Source organism: Odontomachus brunneus, unplaced genomic scaffold, assembly GCF_010583005.1.
Source record: "Odontomachus brunneus isolate Ranch 3 - 2012 unplaced genomic scaffold, Obru_v1 Obru_scaffold_264, whole genome shotgun sequence".
NCBI lineage: Eukaryota > Metazoa > Arthropoda > Insecta > Hymenoptera > Formicidae > Odontomachus > Odontomachus brunneus.
Window position 1 is genome coordinate 223,715 of NW_022639714.1, and position 19,507 is coordinate 243,221.

The following is a 19,507-nucleotide window of genomic DNA, read 5'->3' on the forward strand; positions in this document are numbered from 1 at the left end:
CAGAATGCAGGCACTGGCTGCGTTCAGCAGGAAAGCTGCTTTGCAACTGTTGTAAAATTCGTGAATCTGATTGGTACATGCTCTTGGATTCAACCAAAATTAAGAGCATGCTCCAATTAGATTCACGAATTTTACACAGTTGCAAAGCAGCTTTCTCTGCTGAACGCAGCCATTGATTTACTCCTTGGTACAGTCCTGTAATGAAAAAATACATGAAGCATATGGCGTGAGGAAAATTATCGCCTCTCTACAAACAAACGCAATTATATTTTATTTAGAGTTACGAATTAACCGTGTAGAGCGAAATGGTTGTTTTTACTTGTTTCCATTGTGGCGATGTGATACAGAAGCCTAAAGTGGCGAAACATTACGAGTTTAAATGCCGTAATCCAGTGTTCGTCACATGCACGGATTGTTTAAAAGATTTCCAGTAAGTATCAGTATAGAGATATTGGGCGAGTTTTTTAATTCATCGATGGATTTTACTGTATTTACGCATCATGCGATAGATCCATCGATGAATTAAAAAACTTGACCATTGTGGATAATATATCTTATTAATTATTACGTTGACAAAAACTAAGCTATACGAAATATATAATGAAATTAGTGTTTTAAATCTTTCTTTTTAAAACAAAAGTATGTTAGATACATGTTCTGTTTGTTGTAGCTATATTGTTGAATAATATTGCTGGTACAATAAATTAGAGTGAAATGAGTATATTTCGTGTCATTCTAATTTATTGCATCAATATGTATCAATTCAGCAATACAATTACAAAGAACAGCCCAATAGATTTATTAAAGTTTAATAAGTCACAATAGACTCATCCTACATTTTAAACAATTATGCATATTCTTAATATCTTTTAATAATTTAAGTGGAAATGAGTATGTAGCTCATACTAAATGCATAACCGAAGCCGAACGCTATGGTGGGAAAAATTATGTTCCAAAGGCTAATACAAATAAAGGAGAACGCAAACAAGAAGAATGGCTCAATGTTGTTAACAATTTGCATAATGGAACAGTAAATTTGTCTAATGCTGAGAGGATGGTTCTTGATACTTTATCAAAATTTCACAATATACCAAGAAAAAAAGCTAAATTTCTTAATTTTATAAAATTCATGATAAACAATCGTACAGTAACTATGTCAGTTGTCGAAAGTGTTTGGAGTAAAATGGAAGCTGCATATAAACAAAATCAACAAACTACTATAAAGCTACAAGAATCAGGTAATATAAATTTTAAATTATTTTACAATATAATTAAAAAAAAAGATATAAATAAAATATAATAGGTACAAATAATATAAGATATAATAGACTATTTATTACGTGTTACCAATCCTCAGTATTAAATATTTCAATAACTAACATCCAGAGTTGGACGTTACCAACTGTATAAAGTCAGCTACAACATCTCCTAACATGTAATAATTCTTGTTTTGTAATCTTCAAATTATAGATTTATTAAAGTCTATATGAAATTAAAAAGTATGTAATATATAAAACTATATAAATTTAATGTGTTAATATGTTTGTTAATAGATAAAATGAACAAGACTAACACAAGTATGGATTCCAATCACTCGTTTAGTAATAATCATCAGCATAATATTGACAATCAAAACAATGAAAATATATGCAAGGAACATGAATCTACACGACATCAAAAGGACAATGATGAAGAATGCATGACAAACGGCACTGTGGATGAAACTCAAACTATTATTAAAAAGAACTCTAAGAAACGACAGCTGACTGAATCTGTTGAAATAGAAGAACAACCAGCTACAAAAACTAAGAAAACATCTATTCTAGTAGAAACAAATATTGAGAAAAATAAGGAACGTAAAGTATCATTTTATTGGAGACTTGCAATCTTAGAGATTGTTCAAAATAAGGGTGAAATATCTTTGAAAAAACTTCAAAAAAAGGTAGTTTCATTGTATTTATTCCACTCTGTAAAGGCTTTGGATCGTGATAAGGCTATTGCAAAATTTCATAAAAAATTGAAAAAAATACCTGAAATTGTTGTCTCAGGAAATATAGTGAAATTAGTAAAACCATGCAAACTTTATATAATGGAGTAGGAAATATATGTGTGTGAAAAAGGAAAATGTGATCTCAATCATTGGTTGATAAATTATCACTGCACAAATTCATTTACATAACATTTCTCACACACATGTGTACTCATATCTATACTTATTTTTCTTGTTTAAAGCTGTGTGCAAAACAAGTTTAACTCAATACAAATATAGATGGCTGTTGTATCGTTTATTGTATAAAAGATGATTAATCTAAGCTGTCTAACTAGACGATCGCGAGTGACAACCTAACTTAATTCTAATTTGACTGAAATCATATTGTATTTCTTTTTCCTATTAATCCATCTGCATTGTATAATCTATTTCATTTTTGTTATTTCAGTCGCTTACGTTGTATCGCAAGTTACACAGCTTTGGTTTACATAGTTGTGAGAAACATTTATCTCAGAATCGTGATTGTTGTACAAAGATATGTAAGACTTTTTTATCACATCATATATAAAATGAATATACGATTCTTACTTTATATGAATTAAAATCTTACAGAAATTATTTAATGAAAATTAGATCGAAATTCATGTAAAAATTTATCTGAGTACAACGCATGATTACTCATAGTTGCTAGAAGACCCTTTGTAAGTACCTTAGGGTCATTAACTCCAAAGTAAATAGGTTGTTGGTCATACAATTGTGTTACTGTTCCTCCTAAAGCTCTGCAACAAGAAATTAAAAAAAAATTAATAAATAAACATTATATGTAATAATGAAATCCAGTAGAAGAATGATACCTGAGGATTGCAGTGCCTGCGCATATATCCCATTTCTTAATAGCAGTTGTATGAACATATATTGTTGCATTATCAACAGCTACTTCCAAGAACTTATAACCTAAAATAAAGTATTCCTTTTATATATATATTCATAAATTCTCCAACAATATAAAAACATATTGAAACTTTTAAGCCCAGAAATAAATTTAAAATGTAAGAAAAACATAAAACATCTTGGAATTCTTGCAATTAATATTATTCATATTAAATTTTAATTGAAACAAAATTTTATTATTGAAATATATCTCTTCACCTGCACCAGCAGCAGATATAATTTCAACATTGTTACCAAAAGCAACTTTAGATACATTATTGACTTTTCCAGCATGTGAACGAGACACAATCAGGATAGGTGGCCTGTTATCTCTTGCCTATGGAGGGAAAAAATTATACTGATAAAATGAGTTTCAAAACAATTTACCATTTCATTTACCTTGGGCAAATTTTTCAGATTTTTTGATACACCATAATTGGTCCACGTCCAAAATAAACTGTAATTCTGTTTTGTCTCAAAAGGTTTATAAATAACACCAATAATAGGTTGTCCTTTAACAGCTATGCACACCATAGTAGTTACATATTGTAATAAATTTTCTAAAATTATGGAAAAAATGTAAATGTCATCATTGTGAAATAAATACTACATTAAGTTAAACGTACAAGATATTCCAAAACAACTAAATACCCTTTCATAAAGAATTAAAGCCCATTTTGTTTAGTAAATCTTGCATCCAATAATCAAAAAAGAACATTCGATGAATCTAGAATATCTTGTATAAAAACATGATAATTTGATGGTTTTAGAATTTTGCATCAAACAATTGTGCCTCTGTGAAATAATTCAATTAAGAAACAGATTTTATTTTAAATTATCACAATATCTTAATATTTCTAAGACTATCCAGATACAGATATTAATATATTACAGCATTGATGTTACCATTTGTATCATATTTGAAAATTGATTTTAGTGTTTGATCCTGAAAACAACCAGCAGTTTTGTAATTGCTATATAACTATAAATAATTGTGAAAATATTGTTTCTCAACTGCAGTTATAAACATATATCTTCTATATATTTATAGTCTACAATTCAATTTTTCTCTTAACTCTTTCCTATATAAAATCTACATTGAAGTGATACATGTTTTTTCTGGTTGTTTATATGAAAGAATTGTATATTACTTCAATAAAATTTTTTTTACAACAAATTACTTGCATAGCAAGTTTATTGTGGATATTGGAATATGATTAAAGTACACACATATGTTACCTGTAAATTCTTTAGTAGCATCCAAAGGATCTATCCAGATTGTAATATCCTTAGTATTTACTATTTCATCGCTCATATTGTAACCATCAATACTTTTAGCATAATTCTTAATATCTTCTATTGCAATCTTGTCACAATCTTGTGACGTTTCCTCAGATATCACAGTAATTCCTGGGAATGCTTCTGTCAAAGCACGATACATGGCACAATGCGATCTATAGTCAGCTGCTGTTACTGGGTCATTTACTCCTTAAAACAAACAAATTTATTCCTTAAAATAAACAAAAAGATGTTAAATTGTTACCTTATATAAAAAAAAATATATATATATAAAGTATAAAAAATAAACAGTAAATGATATATTCATGTAATAATTATTATAATATGTATTAAATATAGCGTTTTAAACTGTGTTACCTTCCTTCGTTTGGCCTTTGCTCTCGACTTTGAATTTAATTTGATGGTGCACTGCCACTACTTCGAGTCCTCCGAGTTCTGCCGCCCTTATCGCAGCAGCTAAGAGCTGCTTCAAGGATACATCCTTGTCATTCGTACGCAGACTCGAGTATAAATAGATAATACCCACAAAAATCAGGGATATGCAGAGAAGTATTTTTTTTATACGCACACTCATCTTGTTGCACACTGTAAATTAATGACGTGCAAGTAATAATAAGTCGTCGAAATATTTATCAAAATTTAATTTTATATTCCACCATCGTGCATATCTTTTCATTGTGTAAAAGAAAAAGAGATTCAGTCTGATTTTTTAACGACTACAAATATTCTGTAAATGAATAATAACAACACTATATATAATGCGGCTTTTTCTTAACCTTATTGAGTCAAGTTCTAAATAATCAGAGAAACGCAAGCAGTGTCTCACTTGCTGATTGGCTGACCGCAATACCAATCAGAACCGAGAATGTTAAGCCCTTCGATATAAAGCCCGTGCAACATTTTGCAACGTTGTTGCAATGTCACAATATTGCAAAACAATGATGCTGCAATGTTGCTGCAACGTTGCTATGCTGTATAGGTATGAATCATTGAATAAAGAATACTAACAGAGAGAATCATTGAATAAGAGAATCATTGAATAAAGAATACCAGCAGGAGAAACCTAAGAGCGGCCACGCCATAAATTTTGGCCGACACCGATTTTCACGTATGGCGTGGCCACTCTCAGGTTTCTCTCTGCTATAGATTAGAATTAAGGGTGTGTTCCCACTTAGCGCGTCATTCGTTGCGTCGTCCGAGTTAAACCAATCAAATCATTCCATTTTATTGCGTACTTTATGCCGAATAAAATGGGACGATTTGATTGGTTTAACTCGGACGACGTGACGTGCTAAGTGGGAACGCACCCTTAGAATGCACCCGGGTAAGGAATCTGAACGCACCGAAAAGAGACACACTAGTTATAAGAGGTCCCGATTGATCACGATGCAATTGGACACAACCAATGGATGCAAAGATTTATCTGGTGAATTATTAAGTTCAATCAATCATTGTACTCTGGTAGCGTTCCAAAATTTACTGCCAGTATTGGGATCTATAGTTTATGTCACGTATATTATAAATTTTCAGTACTGACATTGAATTTCGGAACGCAGCCTCTATTAGCATATTCGACTGGCTCTGGGTTAACCTACTCTGGATTATTTAGCCTACGTTTATTGGTCAAACATGTATTTATAAGCATTATGATTGGTTAGTAGAGACTTATGACGTCCTTAATCGCTCTCGGAGCGATTAACCCAGGTCGAACACGCTACTAGGTTTGTTCGAGTTGCTTGTACTTTTCACACTTTTACACTTAATGCCCATTGCACACTAGTGCACTCCAAACAACACAAATTTTCAAAAATACATTCTGAAGACGTTTTCAGGACGGAGGGACGTCATCAGAATATTCTTAGGACGTCCTTTGAAAGTGTGAATTGTTTGAAAATAGCTAATATCCAATAAGTTTATTCACATTAATTGAATTTTTTACACTTTCACACTTAGTGCACATTAATTCTTTAGAGGTTCTAAAAATGGCGTCATGTTTTCCGTTCGTGTTACGAGTGTAAATGCAATTCTGATACACTTTTCACTCTTGCTTGGGATCAAGTGTAAAAAGTGTATCAAAATTGCAATTACACTCGTAACACGAACGGAACTCATGACGTCATTTTTAGAACCTCTAAAGAATTAATGTGCACTAAGTATAAAAGTGTAAAAAGTTTAATTAATGCGAATAAACTTATTGGATATTAGCTGTTTTCAGACAGCTCACATCTTCAAAGGACATCATAAAAATATTCTGATGACATCCCTCCGTCCTAAAAGCGTCTTCAGAACGTATTTTGGAAAATTTGTAATGTATGAGGTGCATTAGTGTGCAATGGGCATTAGGTGTAAAAGTGTGAATAGTATAAGCAACTCGACAAACCTTATAATGGCTCCTGCACACAGGACGCGGTAATGCTTGCCGCGCGGCGGAAATTCGCGCGACAGCCAATCAATATGCTGCTTTCCATAATAACCTTCTAGCTCTTACGGAAAAACAACATATTGATTGGCGCTGTCGCGCGGTTTTCTGCTGCGCGGCAAGCATTACCGCGTCCTGTGTGCAGGAGCCATAAGTCCAATCGAGTCTCATCTCTAGTTACTAGTACGTAGTTTTGGCGGGAAGTAATGGCGTCGCGAATTTGAAGATCTCTCACTTGTCATTTTTCAACGTTTTTTTTCATTTGTGAACTTTAACAAAACATGATAACTCCAGGTACATTATAAACCACTCAAGACTGTTTCGTAGCAATCTAAGTACACTTAATAAGCAGTACAAGAAAAATCTTGGATTAGATCTGAATTCTATTTTAACTCTTTCACAGAATTTACCGAATAACACCGAAACGTTCAAATCGATGCGATCGAGGGATGCTCACAATACAGTTCGGACAGTGCGGAAATCAACTCGGGTACAACTTACTATCGAAGGTATCTGCTGACTTAAAAAGTCCAAATACCGGCGTTTCTTATGGCGTTAATTACGAGTATACGGAAAACACAATCGAAAAGTGGTTTGATGGAATTGCCGAAGATGACCGGTGTCTCGCGAGAGCGATTCTCGTCGATACCGAAGAGAAGGTTGTGAACAAAATACGTAAAGAAACGACCACATCGTGGCTCTATCGACCAAGTAACATCGTTTGCCAATGTGACAGTGGTGGTTCTGCCAACAATTGGGCCTATGGCTACTGTATAAACAGCAAACTATTGTCAAACACTATTTTAAATGTTACACGACAACAGATTGAAAAATTAGATCGTTTCCAGGGATTTCTTCTGCTTCTTAGTTCAGCTGGTGGCACAGGATCTGGTGTTGGAAGTCGTATGATTGAACTTCTACGTGAGGAATATATGACTAAGACCATTGTTGCTGCAATTGTATTGCCATTTACTTTTGGAGAAGTATGCGTTCAAAATTATAATACTATACTGACTTTAGCAAAGTTCTGCAATCGAGCTGATCTTTCATTATTATTTGAAAATGAGAAGGTATATGCTACATGTGCCAACTTGTTACAAAATTCTAACACAGCGTTACATGACATGAACGATATTGTTGCTGAAAATCTGCTTGCTGTCTTTCAGCCTATTAATGACACCAGATATAACGCGAATTCCTTAGTATCCAGTGTAGCAACACATCCTAGTTTTAAATTTGCAACAATCAAGAGTACTCCTTATGTTCCTGCAACATCTCTTCAATATGAACCCACACACAAGTGGGATGTGTATATACGCCATTTGGAGCATGCTCTACAAGTGTCAAGGTCCCAAGCAGAATTAACTAACATCCAACAGAAGAAACCAACTGCTTCAATAAGCAAAAGCATGTGTTACATGTACAATCCCTGTGTATCCAATATTCTTGTGACACGTGGTAGATCTATGGCAGATGATATTATAGTGACAACAAGTCTGCAGAAAAAGCATTTATACCCAAACTGGATTGCATCAGATCCATTTACTCATTTGCATCAAGAACGTAGAATTTTGAATCGAAACAAATTTCTAACATTAGTCACAAATAATTCTGAGATACACCGTCCATTGGATGTGTACCTAGATAAAGCATGGAATTCTTATAAGTGTGCAGCTTTCTTGCATCAGTACAAACAGTTTGGCTGGGAAGAAGATGATTTCTTGCGAGCTTTTGCAAAAGTTGAGAACATTGTGCAGGAATACAAGAATTTGAGCCAGAATGGAAATTAATTTTGTCTACATATAATTTGCATTCAACTAGTGTATTGTCATCAAAAGATTCAATATAATTATGTACCTGAGAAAAGCAGAAGACAGTGAGTATACCAGATTAATTACCAGATTCGATACAAAGTTCGTTTTCTATTGGTGAATTGGTTACACTAATTTACACTAGTTTTCTTCTTTTCTTTCTTTTATCAAGTTTCAACTATGTACCTGTTCTTAAGTTCTGTACCTTTCTTTTTAAATTCTGTAAGTGTATAGTAGTTCAGTAAAAAGAAATCTATAATTATCTCATTTACAAGGAAAGTAAACTATGACACTACAGAATTGAATAACTAATTCAAGTCGGGAATTTTCAATACTTCGGATATTGTCCAGAAGCATAACGAAAAAAACATAATGACTTTCAAAAAATCTATCTAAATATTGTTTGAGCAAATAGCTACATATTATTTCAGATGCGAATTTCGATTTTACTGAATTCGCAATTATCTCTATACATGTTTATATAATTCATTTTAAAAATGTGCATTCACAAACAATATGTCTACGAGCTTCTTTCGGGAAAAGCAGCAAATTGTTAAAATTCGCATTCTTTTGTCAGGTGTATAAACTTATTTCGGAATCCATTCTCTCGACGTCTTTCCTACGCTTTTTCGTGTAGCGCGTGGGCGCTTACGCGAGACCGTCAGTATCACGGTCATGGTTACTACGAGATGAAGAGGGGTAGTCGTGACGTCATTGGGGAATCGACCAAGCTGCGGCTACGACGAACACATGAAAGAGATTCTCGCGAGGAAGAAGGAAGGTAAGAAAAAAAGGAGTAGGAGAGGAAGGAGAAAGACGGGTTGGAACGAACGACTGTGTTTACCGCTCGATCGGGAGGAAAAGCGGGATACGAGCCGAGTTGAGCCGAGTCGATGCACCGTGTGCTTGATTCTTCGACGATCACGCTTCTGCGCAATGTGCGAACATCTCACCCTCTCTTTCTCTCTCTCACACATTCTCTCTCTTTTTTGTTCTCGCGGAGGTGGATGCAGAATCAAAGACTTGACCTTTTAGTTTCTTGGAAAAGAGGGAAACATTTCCAGGAAACGCGTGTTTCTTTGCAACCCTCCTTTCACGCCAACTCGGAAAACATCCAAGAGGTGATCGAGCGACGGTATCTCGTCGAATGAGCTGACTCCAGGCTTACTAGCGTTCCAAAATATTCGTCGTTACGTCATTTCGTAGTTCTGTAACAGGCGCATGAGGTTTATTACATTTGGTTTATTACATTTGTAATAAACCCAATCAACAACTGATGAATAACAATCAAGATTTTTATTCTGAACTTTCTTTTATCAACAAAGCATCAAAGAGATTTATATTAATTAGCTTTCTTAGGCTCTAATTCTCAAATCTATTTTACTGATAAATTTGAGAATAAGGGTTTGAAAAAGCTACATACATTAACATAAAGAAATCAATATTTGACACTTTGCTTTAAAATACATTTTTTATTCTAGAATCTTTGTATGCTTAGCCAGCATCGTTTCGATATTCTATCGTTACGAATGTTTTCAATCTTATAAACGATAAAGCTTAAGATAATTATATGAAAGCTAGAACTCTGGTTTTTTCAATTGAATCTTTCGCATGTCATACTTAAGATATTTTTTAATGTAACTTTAAAATATAACTTTTGGTTCGCTTCCTTGGTTCTCCCAGCTCAGACGTGCACCTACAAAAACGAATCGGTGCTATTATACCGAATCGCCGAGAAACCACTGAAGCGACATCCTACAGTGGATTCTATACAGCACATCCTTCTCAAAGCGAGATTTAAAAAAAGAAGCATCTCACTTCCGTACTACGTCGTCGCGAGGCAGAGAGAAGGAGAGGGAGAGAGAAAAAAAGGGTTCTCGTGGCCACGTCTCTCTCCGGGCTCGAATACCTAGAGAGGCGTGGTTTCGGACGTAGAGGAACCTGTTCGTTCTCCCCGCCGCACCTCGTCGCGTCGCAGCGTGACGTCTGCAGGCAGCCAGCGGCGAGTGGCGGCGGTGCGCCGCGTCGGATCCGTCGTCGATCCGGCACAGCTACGTCTCACACCCGCGCAAACAACCCAGAGCCTGAGCGTCTAGCGACGTACTGAGGGGCCGGAGGGGGCTGTGGCGTCGGAGTCGCGGGGCAACGGTGCGCGCCATTTTGTCCAGTGTTCGTCGAACGCGTCGCGCGTCGGGTCGTCCATGGGGTTGATCGCTGCGCGAGCATAATAAATCGGAGCAGAGCGTGTGCGCTATACGTCGGTGCGTTGACGGTGGCGGTGCAGTACTATACGCGCGCTCGTACGACGCAACCTGTACCTGTGTACCTGCACACGTACAAAATCGGACGGACTTGCTCGGGTCCGGGCCGGTGTAATATGTATTCTGTGGCTCCGGTCGTGTCTGTGGCGACGTACCGCCTCGAGGAGAACGTTCTCATGAACATGGGCGAGCGACGGCAGATGTAGCGTCGTGACGACGCTTCGACGCCGCAAGGGAAGAACGACACGGCACTCGGTGAATAGCGGCGACAGCGTCGATTATTCTGCGGATGTCTTCTCCCCGTCGTCATCGCCGGAGAACGGCGCGCTACGTGCAGGTGAGCACCGACGCGCGAGTCAGGGTAGCGCGCGCGACTTCTCTGTAATCGATAAAGCGCGCGTCTCTCTTCCTTGTCCGTCCTTGTCTGGTCCTCTCCTCGTGATGGCACGAGAGCGCGCGCTCACCCCCATCTCACTCACTCTCTCTCTCTCGCGAGGAGGGCTTCACGCTCCGCCGAATGTTATTCCCGTGTAGCGACGGCGACGGTGACAACGTATGTATGAACGGATCAACGGCGAACACCGTTCGCTTGTGCAAAACGGGCCCGAGGAAAGTGAAAGCTCGGGCAACGCCGATCGCACTTCGCCTCGTGCGCAGATCCTGTCGCGCGACGCGAGGATAACACGCTGCTTTTCAGAGAAAATGGATCTGTCATTCGCACATTCAGGAAAAGAAAAAGGAAACGATTATGCTGCGGTAGCGTGCACTGCTGCGCATTCGACAACGTTGCGCACAGATTATTTCTTTTTCTTTCCTTTTTTTTTTTCTAAAAAAGCCGCGACCATCGAAACGCTCAGCGTAAATTTTGCTCAACGCTATTATGACAGGCTGAGCGTTTCGTTGTCGTGACTCGCTTATTATGATATGTCACGCTTATACGCTTTTATGGTAATTCGTGTGTGCGACGGCTTGAAAGCTGCAAAGAGTTCACCCGGGACGGGCAGACGTAGTCTGCCTTACTGTCTATCACTGGTGTCCGTCTCTGATGCTTGTCAAGTTGATTCGCGAAGAAAGTCGTGTGAAAACGCGAGATTAGCTGAAATCAGGTTGACTTGCATGTTTTGGGGCAAATCAGAATTCCAAAGGACTTGATGTGAAGAGGCTTCTGCCGCTTTGTTCATTCTCCGTTGCTATATTCAACTAAGTTAACATTGAGAAAAAACTTAGGTCCATATTAGTAGTTATTATTACTCGTCTCAAGTGAGATACTCAGATTTGAATCGACAAATGAGAGTTTTCCAGTTGAATTACTATTACAGATATAAATGTTACATGATGCTGTTTATAGTTTAATTGAAAAACTTGGATCTAACTCTGAATAAAAATCTGAGTACCTCACCTCATGAGACAAGTTTCAGGTGACAATTATTAATATGGATCTCAGACTTTTGTTCAAAGTTTGATCCAAGTTTTTTTATTTACGATATATGTAACATTCATATCTGCAGTTGAAATTCAACGAAAAAAAACTCTCATTTAACTCTGAATTCAAATCTGAGTATCTCACTCATGAATTTCAAGTATTAACTATTATATACACCTTAGATATTATAAATACTGCTCGCTATTACAATAATCACATTTGATTTTTCTTGCAATTCTTGCGTTTTCTTTATTCGTTTATGCAATTTGAATCAAGTTTAATACATCGATCAACCCTTTCACCGCTACTACGATAATGACGGTGCAACGAATTCCTGAGAGATTATGTGCTATTTTCACAGACCACAACCTTTCATTTCTACCTGGTGGGAGCAATAACGCAGACATAATTAATGCAAATTTCATAAAACAGGAAGAAATTTCGAGTCGCGCACGGTTATTGTACCGGTTATGTCCAAAGACCCGAAACATCCTGATAGAAGTTTCTAAACTCGCCACGGCTACGCGATGATAATGGGCGAACATGAGTGCGCTTAAAAAAGTTCAAGCATAACGGACGGAGTCGGAGAAATAGGTTTTGGTCGCTTGGAATGGAGGGAAAACACTACGTGAGAACGATCGCTCGTTGTATTTAATGCCAGTACGAGTTTTAGATGGGGCACTGATAGCATTAAACTCAACGATAACATTAAACCGTTAATTAACCCTATTTCACGTGCGTTGAATCGTGCTTTGACAAGCGGAAGAAATACCTCCGGATTCATTCAGCCCGCGCATCTTGGTAATTGAAGCAACGATCGCGAAGTATAACCATTGTTAAATGTGAACAACTAGAATCATATAGATTGCGTATATACAATAGCTAATATAATGTAGAGGAAACGTCTATACATGCGCATACACATATAACACGTCTTAAAGTTAATTTCAACCGAACGATTAGCACGCCACATTATCCACTTTCTGTATTAATTCGAAGAGATAAATCATGAATCGTTTCATTAAGAGAAATTGTCCAGTTAAGAGTTAATTATCAACTCTTAACAGTTAAGAATTAATTGAGAAACGTCGATTTACTTTGATATTAAGTTATCAAGAACAGCAAAATTTGGTTAATGTTCGTCAGATCGATACGTTCGACTATCTCTGATTCTTATTTAGAAAGGAATACAAATAGAAAAAGAGAGAGATTAGAAATATAAATAAAAATTAGAAAGTCAATCCCTCCAGAAGCATAAATATAAACACGATTGAAACTACAACGTGTTACAACGTAGAAGATTATTTTTCGTGTGTTTATGCGCAGTTATCGCGCATAAAAATTAATGAAAAGTCCTAAAACAGAGTTGTAAGAGACGCAAAGTCTCAGTGGCGAGTGTAACTAGTGAAAATTCTGATCTTATCCAACTTGTTTCTTGGAAATAAAATCTGATCATTAAAGGCGGGTAGACCATCGCGAGCAGCGTCGCGATCACTGACATTATCGAGTGGTGATTTCAATGCCAGGATACGCGATAGAAGCGTGCGCAAACTATCCTTTAAAGAATCGGCCGTGCGATTCATGTGTTTATTTACGAGGCGCTGAGGGGCGCTTCATTCATACTCGGCGACTTTAACCGATCGATACTACACACAGGGGAGGCAAACATCGAAGATACAATCCCGAAAATACAATTCGCTCGGAAATACGCTCGGGTATACGCTCCTGACTCTTTCCGGCGACTAACCGTCGCGTACGATATCCTGCTATCTGTTAAGAAAAAATCAGTATTTCGTGGAAAAGTTTCACTCTATAACGACACACACGGAAAAAATGTTGTAGTAAACGTTGGAATTATATTTCTTTCTACAATGTTTTTTTGCAAAGAGCGTGAAATGATACTGAAATACTGAAATTGTGGTAGAAATTTCTATAGAATATGTAAATATTAAAAATATATAGTAATAAATATGTAATAATATAATAAAATATGTAAAAATAATATAAATAGTAAAAATATGTAAATTTGTGATAATCCCTACCTGATGAACGATATAAAAAAAACATTCAAATAATTACAATAATTTTGTAGTAAAACGTCAAATGCGCATAACATTTTTAAACAAATATATAATAAATTCGATCATAATTCTGTATCTAAATTACAAAAAATTTTGTTGTAATTTTTACCACAGAATTCTCTCCATGAAAACTAAGCGCGAAACTTTTAACAGAAATTCAGAAAATACTGACTAACACATGCATTCATAAAAGAAAACAGTCGATATTTAGCCTATAATTAACGTACGTTTATGAACTGAAGCCAAATTGCAAAACTGTCGAGAAAGTTGAGAAAAAATACCATTATATACATGAAATACGAATGAGCAACTAGCAGGTATGCACAAACGGCTTCGATGAGCACCGCTTGAGATCGTAACGTCGCACCTTTTTAACGATGTTGGAAATGGGTTTTTATATTCTCCACCCTCAACGTTCGTCCATCTTAATCCTCAAGGGACAATGCTTGTTCAGCGACTCTGGAGAGCAGGTCTGCTTTTGTGCACGCCAGTCAACTCGCACGCGATCCCTCGGATGGACGGTTCGTTCTCTGCACCAGTGCTTCCCGGCCATTTTTGCGTCGCGTTGTCGCTCGTAAAAGAGAGTAATATTTGCACGACCGGAGTAGACCGGGGTAAGTCAGAGAGGGTGGTTCTGGGGACGACCTTATAGGGTCCATAAACAATCATGTCACTGTACCGTTACGCGCGCTTACGTTATTATTCCGTTGTTTTGCAATATCTTGATAATTTGCAACGCTCGCGCGAAACGCGAATCCCCGACGTTGCGTGTCTTTTTTTCTTTTAGAAAGTATAAAATACAATGTATATTATATGTGAACGGACCGACATATGCGATGCTACCATTCGTTGCTATTTCTGTCAGATGGCCGCATGCGAGTTATATCTGATCGAAGTTGCCATTTACGTGCATATACAGGGTGCATAGAATTAGAGCGGAGGGTGTACACCCCTCTCGTTAAAATTCATGTTCCTAGGACGAAATCGGCAACCCTTCGGGATCGCCGGGCTGTGTTCACTCTTGCGGAACACCGTCCCTTGCGCAGCTTCAAATTCTCTCTCATCTTGGAAAAATTGACGGACCTTCCGCGAGATATTATCCAGATGGCACATGTACAGGGTGTTCCAGATCATCATTCTCAAACTTTGCGAGAACACAGGACGGATTGTGGTGAGCAAGAAAGTCCTATATCGTTTTGCGATATTCGCAATAGTTCTCGAGAAATTAATTTTAGAAAATTGCGTGAAGAGAGGAGGTGCACTCGAACCGCTGAATCGCTCGAAACTTAAGGCGTTTTTTCGTTTCGTGACCACGATACCGTTTGGTTGGTTGGTTTGGTCCACTTAACGCTCGCAACGCTTTGAGTAACAAAGATAAAATGACGCTCGCAGCGTTGCGAGCGTTAAGTGGACCAAACTAACCAACTAAATGCTATCGTGGTTACGAAATGAAAAAACGCCTACAGCGCGTTTCAGGTGGTTAAGAAAAGAGTGGGCGAGAGGAAGAACAACGCCTATTCTTATAACGCTGCGTTCCTACGTCTCGCCTTGGCGCGGTGCGGCAAGACGTAGGAGCGCAACGATATAAGCACAGGCAGTGATGTACTGTTCTTCCATTCACCGCGCACTGTATTACTGAGCCACGAGCGGCTCGAACAGCTCGAGCGCTTCTCCTTTTACCATTCAGCGCGCGCTATTCCTTTTACAATTATCTGGAATACCCTGTATATTTTGATTCTGAAAAGATAACTACTATAGATATACGCCGAATTTCAAGTACATTTTCTCTGTTATTGAGAAATTTTATACGAAGAAAAAGAAATCTTTCCTTTGAAAATATCCTTTCTTGACATGTAAATTTTAAAAAATTACATAATGTTAAAGATAAGTTACTTGCATCGTGATATATTTTTTACATGATTCAACAAAGAGAAATATATTTTTATTATCTAAAAATAATTTTTTTATGAAAGGAAAGTATAACATGTTGGATTGAGAATATTATGTTTTTAAGTATCACACATAGATATCATTATCACATCAAAATAATTATGTTGTACTTTTTATGAGATAATTATAACATTCAGATAAAATTATAACATTGTTGAAATTTAAGACTTTAAAATTCTTCTTAAGACAAAATTACATTAAAATTATATATTGTTGCTTACATATCAAACAATTATTAATTTGAGTATATTAATTTTAAGTGAATATTAATGTTTCTTTTGCCTATGTATGTGATATAAAGATTATTTTACGATGTTGCGCGTTTTAGAGGGATAGACACTATTTCTCTAAAACACTTTGTAATCACTTTCGTGTTTATGATCAGTAATGGAAATTATGTTAGAATTTTATGTCAAAAATAGATATGAAACTAAAGCCGCCCCCTTTCCCCCCGAATCAATATAAATTGGACGAGTAATGACGCGGCATGAGCAAAGTCTCTCTGGGACGATATCGGAAACGTATATTCACTTGTGCGTGTCAGGCTTGACGGAGACACAGGGGTCGACCGGTTCGAGTAATCTGGAACTTGGAACTTACCAAGACTTCGACCCAGGTGTGCAGAATTAAACGGGGACACACCTACGAGTGACTCATTATAGAGGAGTTCCTGGTTTCTTTCGCCCTCTGCATAAGGGATGTATGGCGGATAAACGTTAAGCACAAATCACCCTTCGTGCGTCGTGGCTTTTGTCGACGACTACATATTTCAAATCTGCCGAAAGAGAGTACAGAGACCTTTATTAGTTATATAATAATTAGATAATTAGGAAGAGAGAACACGAAGATCTACAATTGCAATTCCAAAACGTAGATGATTAACGCATTCATTGTTAGACGAGACGCCTTTCTTCCTTGCACTGGTCGCAGCTTATCTAAAGCTTAAAAACGACATTCCATACACGATAAATATTCGAATGCTCAATGCCAACAGTACTTTAAGGCACGACATTAACACGCATATTCGGCAGCACGTTGAGTGTTATTACATGGCATTCCTCATGTCAAGATATACACAGAGAACAGCATAAATATACCTTAATATTTATGTTATTAAAGATACTGCGATTTTTTCAATCGTGCGCATATATCCAGACGCAATGTATAGGATTGAAAAACAGTCACTGAGTAGTAAGATTGTTATGCAGGTCTGTTACAAGTGCATATAAGCACAAGTGCATATTGTCCACAGTATCGTGATTGGATTTCAAGTATTTTCTTTAAAATTAGAAGAATTTGACAATGATGTGAGTAAGAAAAACGCACACAATAGTTCTAGCAATGTCAATATTGGAAGAAAAGAGTATATTAACAAATATATTGTAACTTTTAAAATAATTTTCCTCTAATTATCTAATTATAGAAGTATTAATCATAAAAAAAAGAGTTTGTATGTTGCTTTATGTCTGTTTTTATCGATATCAATTAAGCTTTAATCAGAGTTTAAGGCTTTGTGCAAAGAAAGTTTAAACTCAAACTCAGTTTAACTCTTTAAGTGTCACTGGTACCAGTAGAAATCACTTAGGATCGGGCAGTTGAAACCTTATAAATGTGCTATTTAGAGTGTTTTTGACAATATTTCATTAAAAAAAAGTTACTAGAATATTCTATGAATTATACGCTTTAAAGGGTTAAGGTTTAAGAGGCAAATTTTCTTTAACTATAGCAACAATATTTGATAATTTATCTGAAGAAAATTATTAAATGAATATGTTTTAATTTTAAACATAAACATGTAATTAAATAATATTCGCATTTTAACAAAAAAAATTTATAATTATTTTTTATATAGGAATAACGTCACAGTGTCCATTATCACTCACAGCCTGCAGCTCTTGCATGTTTCCCTGATTTGTACGATTTATATTTACACAACAGTCTAATAAAACAAATTTAAAAAACTTTCTTATAAATCAGTGTATTGTAGGGTTATCTCCCGAACCAAAACTTTTATTTCTAAACAATTAAATTTTTTGGCTCATTTTAAAGAAAAAAATAAAATTTCTCGTTGAAATTCGCTTTTTTATTTTATAAAAACAGCTAAAACTAAAATAAAAATTCTGACCCGTGAAATTATAAATATAATACTATTTTATAAGATAATTTTTTTATTTTCTTGATTGGACTATTGCACAAACGTAAATCATACAAACCAAAGAGGCATGTAAAAGTCACAAATTCGGAGCGACAATAAATATTGTAACATCATTTCCACACAAAAAGTAATTATAAATTTTTTTTGTGTGTGCAAATGCAAATATTATTTCATTACATATTTAAAATTCAAACATTTATTTAGTTGTTCTCTTTAAATAAATTCTCGAATATTGTTGCTTCTTTTAGTCTAATCTACACTCTTAATCGACGTTGGCGAAAGCAGGCATTAGAAACAACTAAACCATTTTCCGTATTTTGGTGGAGTATCAGAGTAGTTGAAGAGGAGTCACGTAGCGATTTTACAGGAACAACGATATTCGCGGTGTGTCGCTCGATGATTCGAGTTTGCGTATGTTCGCGCGTCTCAATACCGCTTCATGCGAATCTCACTTGTTTCAATGGCTCTCTTAATTGCCGTGAAAAATGCGCAAATAACAGGGCCGCGGGACTAGCTCCGCTGAGAAATTCACGTGCGGAATAAAACGAACGTTACGAGCTTCGGTATGCGACGGTCAAATACCACACCTCTTACTAGATCGGCATTCCATTGAATCCGCTCCGCCCCCCGATATTATGCCAAAGGCATGATCTTTCATTGCTCTTTTTTCATTTGCGTCCGTTCCGGTGTATGACGGTGCGGTAACACGTGATAACACGCGCAGGTATACAAATCTCGTGAGAGGATGCTGCATGAGCGCGAGCTCTCCAGATATATTAAGATACGATAGTTGTCTTCCGCATCGTGAGGAGATCAAGCTGTAGATTGTTAAAGCCACACGTAAAAAATGTTATATTGAAAATTACAAGCCTATTTTTATGGTCTTGAACCCTACAGAAATTATGAACAAAACTACTATATATTTCAGTTTACGAAAAATATATATATTTGCTTAAAACTGTTAGATTCATTTAATTTTTTACAAAAAAAACTGTTGTGATTGTTTAAATTTTTTTTTATCGCATATTTGGCTTAGTAAACAAGTCGAATTTTTGTTTTAATTTAATATTGTTGATTGAAATACTAAACTTACTATAGAATTAAAAATTTTTTTTAATAAATTTGATGCTTATGATGAATTCATGACAGAAATTTGCGGATATATATATATATATATATATATATATA

The 19,507-nt window shown here is 36.2% G+C and overlaps 4 protein-coding genes across 12 annotated transcripts in view; 3 read left to right on the forward strand and 1 right to left on the reverse strand.

The window, feature by feature from the left end:
• The window catches only part of LOC116852987 (cell growth-regulating nucleolar protein), a 3,964-nt gene extending 419 nt beyond the window's left edge, over positions 1-3,545 (forward strand). Inside the window, exons 1-3 of one of the 2 annotated variants that reach the window (XM_032833810.1) lie at positions 306-430; positions 883-1,238; positions 1,554-3,545. In XM_032833810.1, the coding sequence (XP_032689701.1) occupies positions 306-430; positions 883-1,238; positions 1,554-2,098 (1,026 nt within the window). In that variant the 3' untranslated portion in view covers positions 2,099-3,545. Of the gene's footprint in view, positions 1-305; positions 431-882; positions 1,239-1,553 lie in introns of those variants that run through there. The other variant, XM_032833811.1, reaches the window with a different exon arrangement.
• Positions 2,267-5,270, reverse strand: LOC116852986 (putative inositol monophosphatase 3). Of its 3 annotated transcripts, none has more exons than XM_032833808.1 (7): positions 5,228-5,270; positions 4,577-4,804; positions 4,160-4,405; positions 3,320-3,480; positions 3,140-3,257; positions 2,845-2,944; positions 2,267-2,769 (listed from the first exon to the last, which is right to left on the reverse strand). In XM_032833808.1, the coding sequence occupies exons 1-7, from the start codon at positions 5,253-5,255 to the stop codon at positions 2,610-2,612; spliced, it is 1,041 nt and encodes a 346-aa protein (XP_032689699.1). In that variant the 5' UTR covers positions 5,256-5,270; the 3' UTR covers positions 2,267-2,609. The 3 variants fall into 3 exon arrangements, with proteins under 3 accessions (XP_032689699.1, XP_032689698.1, XP_032689700.1); XM_032833807.1 differs by having other exon boundaries at positions 4,160-4,408; XM_032833809.1 differs by lacking the exon at positions 5,228-5,270 and adding an exon at positions 4,996-5,145 and having other exon boundaries at positions 4,160-4,408.
• A 1,522-nt stretch (positions 5,271-6,792) lies between these two features.
• Positions 6,793-9,798, forward strand: LOC116852969 (tubulin delta chain-like). Of its 2 annotated transcripts, XM_032833759.1 has the most exons (5): positions 6,793-6,932; positions 7,042-7,708; positions 7,805-8,514; positions 9,027-9,230; positions 9,453-9,798. In XM_032833759.1, exons 2-3 carry the CDS (start codon positions 7,088-7,090, stop codon positions 8,426-8,428), a joined length of 1,245 nt encoding a protein of 414 aa, XP_032689650.1. In that variant the 5' UTR covers positions 6,793-6,932; positions 7,042-7,087; the 3' UTR covers positions 8,429-8,514; positions 9,027-9,230; positions 9,453-9,798. The 2 variants fall into 2 exon arrangements, with proteins under 2 accessions (XP_032689650.1, XP_032689649.1); XM_032833758.1 differs by having other exon boundaries at positions 7,042-8,514; positions 9,453-9,793.
• Positions 9,799-10,640: 842 nt separating this feature from the next.
• Positions 10,641-19,507, forward strand: part of LOC116852968 (mitogen-activated protein kinase kinase kinase 13) — a 28,491-nt gene continuing 19,624 nt past the window's right edge. For 4 of the 5 annotated variants that reach the window (XM_032833750.1, XM_032833752.1, XM_032833753.1 and 1 more), the window contains exon 1: positions 10,641-11,047. The gene's annotated coding sequence lies outside the window, so the exon portion shown is untranslated. Of the gene's footprint in view, positions 11,048-14,726; positions 14,829-19,507 lie in introns of those variants that run through there. The other variant, XM_032833751.1, reaches the window with a different exon arrangement.

Coding starts and splice junctions, on each gene's coding strand:
- LOC116852986 (XM_032833807.1), bottom strand. CDS start 5,255: ATGATTCTCTTATTCAATGATTCTCTCT. Junction 4,409..4,576: donor CAAAGGCCAAACGAAGGAAG/GTAACACAGTTT, acceptor GTTTGTTTTAAG/GAGTAAATGACCCAGTAACA. Junction 3,258..3,319: donor ATCTGAAAAATTTGCCCAAG/GTAAATGAAATG, acceptor TTCCCTCCATAG/GCAAGAGATAACAGGCCACC.
- LOC116852969 (XM_032833758.1), top strand. CDS start 7,088: ATGCTCACAATACAGTTCGGACAGTGCGGAAATCAACTCGGGTACAAC.